We start from the raw sequence: 13,817 nt of genomic DNA, 5'->3' as shown, positions 1-13,817 counted from the left end.
GTGTTGTTTTGGGCCTAGGCTGTGTACCTTTGGCACACGGCAAAGTATGTGATTCCCGTAGTGATGCGATCTATTCACTTGCGTCACGGAATGTTCAGCAAATAGTAATAATGTTCAAATATTTAACTAGCATCTTTTGTCAGGCAATTTTCATAAAGCTTTGTTTGGATAAACACATTCCCTCCCAATGTATAAGGATTGAAGAGGAAAATGAACTAAATTTCCACCTCAATCCCTCCCAATATTTATGAACTGAAGGGGATTATAATATATATCCAAATAAGGACTGAGGAACAACAACATGAGAAGACTGGCCTTCATAATTTCACTAGTTGCATTGCATCAGCCCCCACTGATTATTGCTAGTCTGAATCCTATTATCCTATAAGAAACCCTTAAATTGACCCTTTTAACTTTTGTGGAGTTTGCCAGGAGAATGGAAGCAGAGATTACAATCAGAGTTATTTCAGTTCTGCATATAATAAAGATTGGTTCCTTATCTAAAAGGGTATGGTCCAGCCGCGTACCTCAAGCTGGGAGATAATCTGGAATAAATATTTTAACTTCAGCATGTCTAATTAGTGATTTAAACATTTAACTATCAACTGCATAACTTATTCGGGAGCCGAAGCTGAGCCAGGCAAGTGGCCACGGAACTGATAGTGACAACAAGCGCCGCGGTAGTCGGATGTGGGAGTCGTATATATACTATATATATAGCACTGTTCTTTTTATATAGTAAGTAATAAAGAACAGAAATATGAGAACTGCCCTTGATTTTGCATCGGTTAATGATGAGAAACAGGGAGGTGTATCATCATATATAGGTCGTTTAATTTAGTGATGTTTAGAAGCTGATCTCAAATGATCCACTACAAGAGGATATATGGCCGGCTACTATTGCTACCAACACATCATTAAGCGAAGGTGCAGTTCGCGGGATTGCTGAACTCCGCTCCAGGCTCTTGAGACACACTGGGACATGTTCCTGATGCTACTCATTCCGATCGAGCAAAATCAACATCAATACCTACCAGGGTCCAGGGGCGGAACCATGTTATGTGAATTCTGGTTGCGGCCGCACCTAGAAAAATCTATAATCCCTTCACCATATTTCGTTGAATATTATAGATATGCTATGAAGTGCAGCACCCCCTCTATTCTACTCTAGCTCCGCCCTACCTGTCTCTGGCATATCTCGTCTCATGGAGCTATCTATATTGTTGAAAGGAGTAAGAAGCAGGAGGTAACGGAAATATAAGCACCAACTAGTGTCTAGTGTAAGTGTACAAATTAAGAAGCCCAAAGAAAAGGTGTAGGCGGACTCATTTAATTGTTCTCTGTGAAGCACTGAGGTGTGTATGTATGCAGTAGGACGCATGTGTGTGTATGTGCCTTGTGAACATGTCATGCATGTACTTTCATCCACACGATAATTGATTAACTGGGATTAGTCACATCCTTGTACAATATAACTGGGAACTTGTCATCTATCAATGTATGCACTGGCCCTATCTTCAATATGCACTTCAAGAGTATGGGACCCGGCCTATGCTAGCTGTGTGCTGCAGGGTGGTCCTTTTACCAAGAATGTACACCCGCATGCATAGCGAGTAATCGACAAAGACAGGGCTGGTACTCTGTTAGTCACTGTTCATTTCCGGATCGATCCTGCACGTTGGATGTTCAAGGAATATGCCAAGTAAAAAGGAAGTCGTTGATTTGGTGTGTGTGTGTGTGTGTGTGTGTGTGTGTGTGTGTGTGTGTGTGTGTGTGTGTGTGTGTGTGTGTGTGTGTGTGTGTGTGTGTGTGTGTGTGTGTGTGTGTGAACGCTCCTAGCTACTGGATGAAGTAGTTTTCTCTTATTAGCGATTTGAAGCCTGAAACATGGATGCGTCCAACATTTGGTTTCTCACAGCAGGAGAGCTGTTGGAAGCCCAATATATGTATACACATGCGTCCAACATTCTTGGTTGGCATTTCTTCTGCATTCTTGAACCTATATTGTATGGTGAGAAGGTAGGAGAGAGGCTCTTATGAGAATGCAAGATTTGGCTTTTGCCGAACGGAAAATTCCAAGATCGATTAAAGGAAAACAAGAACGGGTCATGCATGAAGCAAAATAGCAAATGTAGGCATTGGAGGCATTGGGAACCACATCATCCCCTCTTGCTTGATTTTGGTAGGAAGGCAAGTCTCTGAAGGCGAACTAGATAGTATTTGATTTACACATAGGTAATGCAAATCACAAATATTAGGAGTCACACACGCGGGTACCATCGAACTCGTCGCGACATCCACCGGGTTCGGGGAGGGAGGCTGCAGAGGGGCTGCGGAATCCGGCAGCGCCGGAAATAGATGGAGGCCGGGGGGGTGGCAGGAAGCTTCGGACAGTGGCGGCCGGTGGTCAGAGGTGGTTGGTTGGCAGTGGTGGGGGCGAGCTGCAAGGATACGCGCTCGCTCGCCGTCGCACCTGTGAACCCCCGAGCAGCCCCATGCAAACGGTATGGGAAATGGATTACTGGGTGATTAGTGTCGTTTGTTGCGCAAGATGTAAACGGTATTGATTAAGATAACAATGTCCTAGCTCACCCTTCAAACACTACGTACCTATATGCAGCTGCCGCCGTTTCTCCTAGGCTTCTCATAGTCGCAGGAGTAGTGAGTTTGCACGCAGCATTCGCAGCATGAATGCATGATACAGATGTGTCAAAGTACGAGTTGGCGATGTGCAGAAAACGTGTTGATAATTATTCTGCACGACCAAACAAAATGAAAAACATAAGCATCCCACGTTGAGAAAAGAAATGGGTTTCCTTCATGGCATTCTTTTATAATATAATTCTATACGAGGCGGTCTATCTAGGACAAAAAGAAAACTTCATGGCATTTTGCCTGATAAAAGTTCAGTTTACACACTCCAATTATCATAAAAAAATTATTTTCAACCTTCAACTATAAAATCAAAAAACAAGGGCTATCCAACGGTTGAAATAGGCTAAATTTGATCCCTTGAGTGATTTCAAAGGAGATTTTTCTATTTTTATAAATAAATTCAAATCAAAATAAAAAACAGAAATTGCACTTCTCTCTTCCTAGTAGTTTCTTCCGCGTTCATGAGCCATACTACCACAGTATATACATGGACTGATTGGAGACATGCTATGATTTGGTTTTTCCAAACTGAAAATCCGAGATATAAGAGAACTGGACATACTATGCAGCATGTAGATGTAGGCATGGGAAGCACATGGAACCAGTCGTTACTGTAAACCCTCTTGATTCTCTAGACCCTCTAGCATGCATGCAACATTTGTTTCTTCACGGCCCTCATCATTATCAAAAAAAAAAATCACAGACCTCATGCTGTCTGTCTCTACTCTGTAGTCTGTACAGCTTTGCATTTTGGCTTTCATCCAGTAAGCATAGTGGGCACTGGGATCATCCATATTTTGTCTTGGAGAAAACTCCAGTATACACAGTTCTGACGTATCTCATTAGCTGGTCCTTTTGATCATCATGACTCCAAGTGGTGCGACTCGCCAGAACCTCGTGAGCATCGTCGAGAAAGAAACGTCGGCAAACAGAAAGATGCAAGCTGTCCTAATCGTCTAGTGCCAGAGCAGAGTGCTCACCATGAAAAAAAAATGTGCACTTCGAATATTGGTGGGATGTAGTATGACCTTATCGCAATCCAAGATTAAGATTAAAGTCGGCTTGCAAGTTGCCATATGTAATGATAAGTGTGTATATATTACTGTTCATGAAAATGTTGTATTGTGCCTATGCTTTGCTTGGATGACATTGGTCCATGAAAACAAAAGCCCTCCCTCCGTAACTAAATGCCATTTATTTAAACTACGAAGTGAGTAGTCAAGTATATATGGGCTGCCGCTTGAGTATGAAATGTGGCTGATGTTGAGGATTGGATGCTATTTAGGAGCTCTTGCTGTAATGATAGATTGCATCTATTAGTAGAGCCTATATCAGTTGATGAAAAGCGAGCTAGCTAACTCCAGCTGAGCTATCAATGCGCATCCAAATGTTTCCTCCGTTCAGCATGCTATATTTTTAATTGGTTGATACTTGTGTGTATTGGTATTGTTATAGATACATTTAGATATTTTTACATTTGTAAGTATTAGCAGGCAAAAGTTTAGGCAAGGTAACGGCATCCCTCATCAAAAAGTTCATGGGTATCGACATGTTCATCCTTTCATATAGTCTCGAGTTTTCACAAAATGATATTCTTTTAGGGAAATTACAGCACAAGCAGCCTAACCAAAATTGAAAGAACTTAATTGATAGTCTTCTGTAAAAAATCTTTTGCTGGGGTTTCCTTATTAATGTATTAATGTGCAACTTTTTTGTTGGTCCCCCCCATCCTATCTCTGTGGTAGGAGATATAAATATCATGAACCAAAAACTTGAGGGCATTCTTGGTTGTGCGTTCTTGAACCCATATTGTATGGTGGGAAGGTAGGAGAGAGGCTCTTATGAGAACGCAAGATTTGGCTTTTGCCGAACGGAAATTCCAAGATTAAAGGAAAACAAGAACGGGTCATTCATGAAGCGAAATAGCATTATAGCAAGTGTAGGCATTGGATGCATAGGGAACCACATCATCCCCTCTTGCTTGATTTTTGTAGGAAGTCAAGTCTCTAAATTAAAGGCGAACTAGATAGTGTTTGATTTACAGATGTGTAATGCAAATCACGAATATTAGGAGTCACATGCGCGGGTACCATCGAACTCGTCGCAGAAGACCATCCTCCTCGCGACATCCACCGGGTTCGGGGAGCAAGAGCGAGGCTGCTGGGGGGCTGCGAAATCCGGCAGCGCCGGAAATTGGAGGCTTGGGGGTGGCAGGAAGCTTCCGACGGTGGCGGCGGGTTGAGGGGTCGGCGCGGTGAGGCAGCGGGAGTCGCCGGTGGTCGGAGGTAGTTGGTGTTGGCAGTGGCGGGGACGAGCTGCAGGTGGCCTTCTGCGAAGCGACGCTCTCGCTCGCCGTCCCACCTGTGATTCTGTGAACCCCCGAGCAGCCCCATGCAAACGGTATGGGAAATGGATTACAGGGTGATTGGTGTCGTTTGTTGCGCAAGATGTAACGGTATTGATTAACAGAGCAATGTCCTAGCTCCTCCTTCACATTTGGCCCATCCAAATTCCAAACACTACGTACCTATATGCAGCTGCCGTTTCTCCTAGGCTTCTCATAGTCGCTGGAGTAGTGAGTTTGCACGCAGCATTCGCAGCATGATACAGATGTGTCAAGGTTGAGTGTTGACTTTCTAAGCTTCCACATTGAGTGTTGGCGTGCGCTTCATCATCTTTCAGATTACAGATGTGCCAATGTACGAGTGGGCACTGTGCAGAAAACGTATTGATAATTATTCTGTACGACCAAACAAAATGGAAAACATAAAGCATCCCACGTTGAGAAAAGAAATGGGTTTCCTTCAGCTAAACAAACAGCACTTGCAACTACTGATAAAAGCATGAATTTGACAAATGGACACGGAAGTAGCCCATGTTCTCAAGTCTGTATCCCAGTTCTTAAGAACTCTGTGTTTCAAGGCCTGAGCTTCTGCTGCAGCCATGGATCTCATCTCCCTCCTCTTCTTTCTTGCCTTCTGTTTCGGCGGCCATTTTCTCCCTATACAGCTTTTATGCTACTTGCTTTGCCGGCGCACACTACTTCGCCTGCAGCCGCTGCATCTACTCTTCTCCTGCAGCCTTGCTCTGTAAGCCCTTGTTTGGCTTGTTGCATTTGTAGCTAGCATGTATTACGACAGAGACTAAATAAACCGATTGATGAAAAACGAGCCAGCTAACTCCACTTGAGCAAACTGAGCTACTCTGTTAGGTAAGTTCATTGAGTAGATTCCACCGTAAGAAATCTAACCAACAAATTGAGAACCCATTTTGTAGTGTTCTAAAAAAAGAAAATACTTTCCAGGTTTCTCATAAAGTTGAATTAATGTGTATTTTGTTGGGTGGCCTCTCTCTGGTAGGGGTGGACTCTTATAAGGAAATATCATGGACCAAAAACTTGAGGGCATTCTTGCCTGGCTTCGTTCTTGAACCATATTAGTATCATAGTAGAGTTCTTATGAGAATCTAAGATTTGACCTTTGCCAAACAGAAATTTCGAGATAAAAAAATGAAACTGGGCATATATTATCATGCACCATGTAGGTACGGGAGGCATAGGGAACCAGTGCATCAGAAGGTCAACGGCTACTTAGGGTCTGAGAGTGACCGGATGAACCGACGCCACCGCAGGCAGAGGCATCGGTTCATCCGATGGTATGCTGTTTTTTGCTGACCGTTAGAGCAACGGCTACAAGACTTGGTGGTCTATATATACACCTCACCCCGGCCATTTGAAGTTAGCTGGAGTCCCAAGACATCTCATACACATCCAAGAACACCTCCAAGCCATCCAAGAGCATAAAGATCAAATCCTTAGTCCTTAGTACAAGCTTTGTGAGTGTTAGTGCTAGGTTAGCTCTTGAGTGAGTGATCAAGCAAGATTAGATCCTTGTGCTGTGGTTCTAAAGTGAACCAAAGTTGTATCACGGTGCGCCGGCCTCCTTGGAGCTTTGGTGCCTCGCCGGCAAGTCTACGAACTTCCGGCTTGGTGTGGAGCGGCGTCGACAATATTGTGCGGGGGACGGAGACCCCTACTTCGTGGGCAATCTCACTTAGTGGATATCGGGATCAAGGTGACCGTGATTGTGTTCACGGAAGACACTTGATTGCCGGGAAGCGATACTCTCCGTGAGTGCTTCAACAATGTGGACGTAGGGGCGCCTTTGTGGCAATCCGAACCACGGGATAAATCCTCGTGTCGAGAGTTTGCTTCCTCTCATCCCTCTCTTTAAGCTTCCGCACTTCATATTGCAACTTGTGTGCCTTTACTTTTTAGTGTAGTATCTTGCTAGGATTGGCTATAGGTTGCAAAACTCTTTTGGGATGAGGGTTATACACTAAGGTGAACCATAGTTGCACATCTAGATAGCTTGTTTTAGTTTAAGGTTTGTGCAAACTAGTTGGAGCCATAGATTAAGATTTTAATAGTGCCTAATTCACCCCCTCCCCCTCTTAGGCTAGAGCACCCGATCGCTTTGAGGGTAGACTCTTATAAGGAAATAACATGGACCAAAAACTTGAGGGCATTCTTGCCTGGTTTCGTTTTTGAACCATATTAGTATCATGGTAGAGTTCTTATGAGAATCTAAGATTTGGCCTTTGCCAAACAGAAATTTCGAGATAAAAAAATGAAACTGGGCATATATTATCATGCAGCATGTAGGCACGGGAGGCATAGGGAACCAGTCAACCACATCTTTACTGCCTGTGTTTGATTCTGTTCCAGTACGCCAAGTATGAGGCTGCTGGTTTCGGATGCTCACAAGAGTTGTGCTGCGCACGCGGCATTTCAAAGACTTCGGATGTCTGCGTCCATATTTGAAGTTTTTGGTCGTTTGACATATCCTATTTTTTTAACACTGAAGCAACTCGAATTTACACCTAGACAAAAAGTGCCTTCCATGCTGACTATTGCGGATACCACGTCATTACTACAAAGCCCTAAATAGTTGAAAGCCTCCAAGGGAGGGCAAAGTGGTTTGTCTTGCCACTTGGTATGCTAACTGCACACTTCAACATACAAAATTTAACCCGCATATCACTACATGTTCTATCAATATGCGAGTGTGCAGATAGGGGTTGCACCTTCAATCCTCTTTAGTTCAAATATTTGTACTACAAAATAGGAAGTAGTATAAATATTTGAACTAAAGAGGCCCGGCTGCACTACTTGCAGCTGGCTGGGCTACTTGCAGCTGGCTGGGCTGATTCCGGCTGCAGGCAGCCGTTCGGCGGCTCTACATCGGTCTAGCTATGCGCTCACCAGCAACAGTACCCGCCACAGTCGCACCATCGCTCAACAGCAGCAGCCGTGGGCGGCTGCTGCAGCCGCAGCTGGTGCAGCCGAATAGGGTGAGAGAGTTGGATGTGCACCTAAGGATCACCAATTTACACCCCTATGTGCACATATTAGTCTATCAGAAGACCAAACAAAACAGAAAACACAAGCACTCCACGTTAAGACAAATAGGATTCTTTCAACTAAACAAACAGCAATCCCAAGTTTAGCATGTTAGTTAGTCACACCTTAACCCCTGCTGAGAAAAACATGTGTATTTGACAAATGGATAGGAAAGCAGAAGATGTTCTGAAGTCTATATCCAGTTCTTAAGAACTCTCTTTCAAGGCCTGAGCTTCTGCTGCAGCCATGGGATCCGCTTCCTCTTCTTTCTCACCTTCTCTTTCGGCAGCAAGTTTCTCTCTATGCAGCTTCTCTGCTACTTGCATTGCCGCACGCTGCTCTGCCTGCAGACGCTGCATCTCCTCTTCCTGCTGCTGCCTCTCGAACCAAGTGTCCGCATCAGCCCAAACTGAATAGAAACAAGAAATTTGTGAGCAATAAGGTTATCTATAATTGCAATCATGTTGATGAAAGACTGACAAAGATACCTACAAACTCAAAAAAGTGAACCCTGTACAGCACAGCACAGGACAACTCAAAGGTTATCTAATTACGCAGAAGTTTATTTTGTGTCGTACTATAAGCAATAATTAATACTGGAGAACTGCAGTAACAAAAAAGTATGCAGCAAGTAACCGTGCTCTTTTTTGGGTAAGAGATAAGAGAATCAGCAGTACATTTTTTTAACACACCATTAGTTCGATTCATTAGAAGTAAGGTTGGTTTGCCAACTTGGTCTCATTGGAGCATCACAAATTCACAATATTAAAATGAAAGGGATACATATCAAAGGTTTCAAGGAAATAATTACAATCATGCTAACAGGCAAATTGGATGAAAGAAATGAGTCAATCTGAAGTTAAAACTATCATAAATCCTTCTTCAATGCTTATATTTCTGTTGCAGGGGGCAAAGGGGAATACAGACATTTCTTCAAAAGCTCATAAGCCTAAAGCTACAGTTACCAATTTTTCCTTCTCCAGATGATAGGGGGTGTAACTTATTTGTAAATCTATTCAGATTATTTGTCAATATTATATACGGTTGGGGTACTCACCAAATGATTTCATCAAAATAATAACCATTTAAATGCAGTAAGAATACAAATTTTCAAACACAAATCATTCTTTGATCAATGTGCAATCCTAACAAATGTGTGAAATGTGATTTTAGCTTAAGGGCCAACAATGGTGTATAGGGCAATAAAAAACTAAAAGGTCTATAAACCGAAACCTATGCTTATCTGTACCCTCTTATCTCGATAAAGAGGTGATAACAATGGTATCAATACATAGTAAGGCCTTTGCCCTATGTTAAACAACCTGTTCCTCACTTCTTAACCCACTCTTTTTCAGATTGTATAAGTTGCTTTGTACTATCCTAATTTTTTGAGCTACATAAATCATGTCAGGTCACCTTGGTGCCAAATCACACATAGTTACTGACATCATACCATAGAGACTCAGTTCATCAGTTGAATGGTACAACATGCAGATAAATGGTTCGAGCAGTAGTTCAAATCATTATAGTTAAATATTCTTGAATTTGATACATGTAAGCATTTTAATTATACTTTTCCGGCTCCGTAGCAGGAAATCAGATGGCCATCCACTCATCGACTAGTGTGTGAACTAGTGCATGGAGGGGTGAGGTTGCAAGTTCAATCCTCCAGATAGCAAACTACTTAGGCATATTAGACCATATTTTCCCTTGATTTTCTACAAAATGATCCTTCAGCTTCAGGAAAACAGGACCAGGCATGGTTCTGTATCAGATTATTTTCCAGATGAACAAGCAAAGTAGCAAACCACCATGGTGACTGTTGCCAGCCAGAGCATCACTTCACTTCATATAATGTGAAGGCATGTGGTAAAAAGGTTGATCTACCATGGGACAGCTTAGATTAGGATAGGTGGATGGTGAAAAGATATGAGTAACCCAACCCAATCTGTCCTGGTTCTCCAGGTTGAAAAAATGGTGTCTAGTTTGACAAATCAGGCTTGAATGAGAAACATAAATATATGGGACAAAATTCAGTATCTACTAAATTCACTCCATCAATCCCAATGAATGGTGTTGATCAAGGTCACATGCTAGATGAACAGCTGGTCAACTAACCTATCTGGTTAGATAAGTCCCATTACTAAGTTGGGTGACGACAAAGGAGCCAATGGGAACTGCATAATACGCAGATCCCCTATGTTCATTAAGTGCTACTCCCTCCGTTCCAAATTGTAGGTCGTTTTGGCAAATCTATAAATAGATTTTGCTATACATCTAGATAAACACTATGTTTAGATGCATGGAAAAAATTAGGCATCTAAATTTGCTGAAATGACCTACAATTTGGAACAGAGGGAGTACTATAACATGCATCTTTTAAAAAAGTAAGTCTAAGCCAATGAACCACTTGAGGACACCAATGGATTGCTGCAGCATGAAAAGCATGAACCATGTTACTATTAGCACATGTAACATGGTAATGCGATGAAGATAAAACCTCTCAACTCCTAATGGTTTCTTCAACAATATCTTCTAAATCATCATATAACACAAAAATATTTCTTTCTTTCTGCAATGCTTACCACAAGAAGACACATATTGAAAGATTTGGGACATTCCAGACGATAACAGAACTTCAACACAGGGTTTTGAACCAAACCAAGCAGAGGTTGCTATTTCTATCATGGAAGCAACCAATCAGGTAACTACAAGGACCTAAAAGTTGCAAAGCTCCAAACACAACCATCTGGCTGTTCATTGCTACTAAGTACAAAGAATTACAACTGAATGCTTTAAATGAATAAATCAGGATCTTATATGCAAATGCAAAGAACATTCAGCAACTACAACTTGTTGACATTTTCAAAAAGTTCAAGCACAAGGATTCATCCTGCTTGTGCATGTGGGAAGAAATTTGTTAATGGTTGAAACCAGAAGTGACTACAGCTGAATAACATTTGTAATACTGTACTGGGATGATGTGATTAAGCATTTATTTCAGCTTTCACTTTTCACATAAACCCACTTTCCGCAGGTAAATAGGATTTCAACAGTTCTTACCTTTTGAGTTTTCATGAACGCATTCTCATTTTGTCCCCCGGAATATCATCACAATTATAGGTATATACCAGTCTCAAAAACAAGAAAACCAATGGACGCCCGCAAGCATATCACGCCATTGTGCAACGGAGCACGCAAGACGGCGGCCGCGGCAAGCAATGGCTATAGCCGAGCTAGCACTCTGGGAGGGAAACACTGATACACACATATGGACAGACAGAGACACCCTGCCAAGAATTGAAGGGAGAGGAATCTAAACCCCTACAAAAATCCAAAGCGCGATAAATTGTAACAAAATCTCAAAACCTTCTATTAGCATAGCAGTACCTACAAATCATAAGCCTCGCCGCCCCAAATCCTACAATTTCCTCACCCTTAATGTTCCAATGATGCTTTTGAACCGCATTGCAATCAAAATATCAAATATTTTGTCAATCAAGAGGAATAATACTCAGCGTTGGCAATTCTTGCCCTAATAAGTTAGTCAGGCAACCAATACAAGCAATCGGGCAGTGAGGCAGGAACAGGAAGCATTGGACTTACTCGGCTGCGCGGCCCATCCCTGCTCCCCTCCCTTGATGCGCTCGGGGAAGGCGTAGTTGACGGTGAGGACGCGTCCGAAGAGCTCGGCGCCGTCCATGTTGTCCATGGCGGCGGCGGCGTCCTCGCGCTCGAGGAAGGTGACGAACCCGAAGGAGCGGTGCTTCTGCGTGGACTGGTCGAGCGGCGTCTTGACGTCCTTGACCTCGCCGAAGGGCACGAACGCCGCGTGCAGGATCTTCTCGTCCACCTCCTCCGCCAGGCCACCTGCGCCAATCAAGAGCGAGGGGGCTCGGATTAGAACACCCGCACGGCGAATTCGCCCGGCGGAGGGCCAGGAAAGTACGAGGTCCTGCCGTTGCCACCGGGAGTTCCCCGGTGAGGAATTTCGTCGAGCAGGCGGCGCGCGCGGCCAAGAAGGGAGGAGAGCGCGTGCTCGGCCAAGCCTAAGAAGAGGAAGATGAAGGGATTGGTGCACTTACCAACGTAGAGAGTGTTTTTCTGCACCGGCTGGTTCATGTCTCCGGCGGCGGCGGCACGGCGAGTGGGGTGCTGAACTGCTGGTGCGCAGGGGCGGCGAGACAGCGAAGGGAACAGCAGATGGGGGTTGTTTGGGTTGTGCCTTGGTTCTCTGTTTCGCTAGGGCCTGAACGGGCTGAACTCTCGAACCGGAATTGAATTCATACGCGTAGGAGTATGTTCTAAGCAAATCATACTTTTTGCAAATTCCAATTAGATCATGTGCATATTGCGCGTTGGTGATTTTTTTTACTCCCGCATCACGCTATGTTAAAAGGAAGAAAAAAAAGACTTGAATGATAATTCTGGAAGACAGAAGGCAGCAACAAACATAACTCAACAATTTTAAGAAAATTTATTTCCTATATGAGAACGATTGAAAAGGTTACGCTAACAAAAAAAATTATATTCGTAAATTTCAATGGCAAAGACTTTTATCTAAAAGGATAAAGCCATTACTTTTAAAAATAAATATAGAAAATATCAGCACTTGTGCACAACCAATGACTCAAATTCAGAACACAGTATTGTCAATTTGTTTGGGTAGTAGTATAAGTTTTTATCACGTTCAAGACTAGTAGTAGAAAAAATATATTTTTTCCATGCATAGCAAAATGTCAAATAGACTATAACCAAAATATCGAGGAAACTGAAAAACAAGCCAATATATTATCACAGTATTACACCGTAGCTCACACGAAAACCAAACTTCATCCATAGACCACCTATGAAATAATTTACAAACCAACACATTATAGGAATCATATAATACTATGAAAAATGTGTATTCAATCGTCTCAACCCTCAGGAGAGAGAAGGGAGGGGAGCTACTGATGGTAGTGGGAAAAGATTTATTCCATGGAAGCTCAAGCATAGAGAGAATGATGAGATATAAATTACATTGTCAAATAATCTGACGTGGAGTAGAAATTAACAATGGTGGTGGGGCTGCACAAAAGGAGAAAAAAAAGAACAATTAGTGATTGTTAGAGCAACTCTTGGCCCCGTTTGGTTTGCAGCGTGCTAGTGAACAGTGACAGTTTGACCGCTAATTACAGTGTCAAATAAAGGCAGTTTACAAAACCAACTTCAGAACCCCGCGCTAGTGACCCTGAAGAATCTAATGAGGCCTTTGACCGCGCGATTAGAGGATGGTACTGTAGCATAAATGTAGCAAATCAGCGATTAATTAACGTCATTAGATTAGTCACGAAAAGTTACACCCATCCCTAAAAAGGTTTTGCAAATAGACTGCATTCAGTCCTTCATGTGGGAAATATTCTCTTCTAGCGTTAGGATTGTAGCGCCAAACCAAACAAGGCCCTTTTAGGCTGCCTAAATGGGCTGCCATCACCATATTTGCTCAGTGGGTGCAAGAAATTGATCTCCACCAGACTTTCAAAATGGACTGTCATTTTGGTAGGCCTTACAAATTTCTCCCTCCCCCAATTTGGTGGCCCTCTATTTGGGCTACCAACTGTGGATCCCACTTTTTTCCTTTCCTTCTAACCTGCGTTCTCCCGATCCCGATCCCGTCGCCGGTGCCTGCGCTCGATCCCTCCATCACCCGCCCGCCTACGGTCCGCCACCACCCGCCCGCCTCCGATCCGCCTCCTCCTCCCCGGCTCCGGCTCCGACC

At 43.2% G+C, this 13,817-nt stretch overlaps 1 protein-coding gene across 1 annotated transcript; it reads right to left on the bottom strand.

The window, feature by feature from the left end:
• Window positions 1–8,087: 8,087 nt before the first annotated feature.
• LOC120692593 (peptidyl-prolyl cis-trans isomerase E-like) lies at window positions 8,088–12,389 on the bottom strand. The gene is made up of 3 exons (XM_039975954.1): window positions 12,142–12,389; window positions 11,663–11,926; window positions 8,088–8,465 (listed from the first exon to the last, which is right to left on the bottom strand). Exons 1-3 carry the CDS (start codon window positions 12,176–12,178, stop codon window positions 8,263–8,265), a joined length of 504 nt encoding a protein of 167 aa, XP_039831888.1. The 5' UTR covers window positions 12,179–12,389; the 3' UTR covers window positions 8,088–8,262.
• Window positions 12,390–13,817: the final 1,428 nt, after the last annotated feature.

Source organism: Panicum virgatum, chromosome 9N (assembly GCF_016808335.1).
Source record: "Panicum virgatum strain AP13 chromosome 9N, P.virgatum_v5, whole genome shotgun sequence".
NCBI classification, from domain to species: Eukaryota; Viridiplantae; Streptophyta; class Magnoliopsida; order Poales; family Poaceae; genus Panicum; species Panicum virgatum.
The sequence above is the reverse complement of the archived record's forward strand: the minus strand, read 5'-3'. Positions and strand labels throughout refer to the sequence as shown.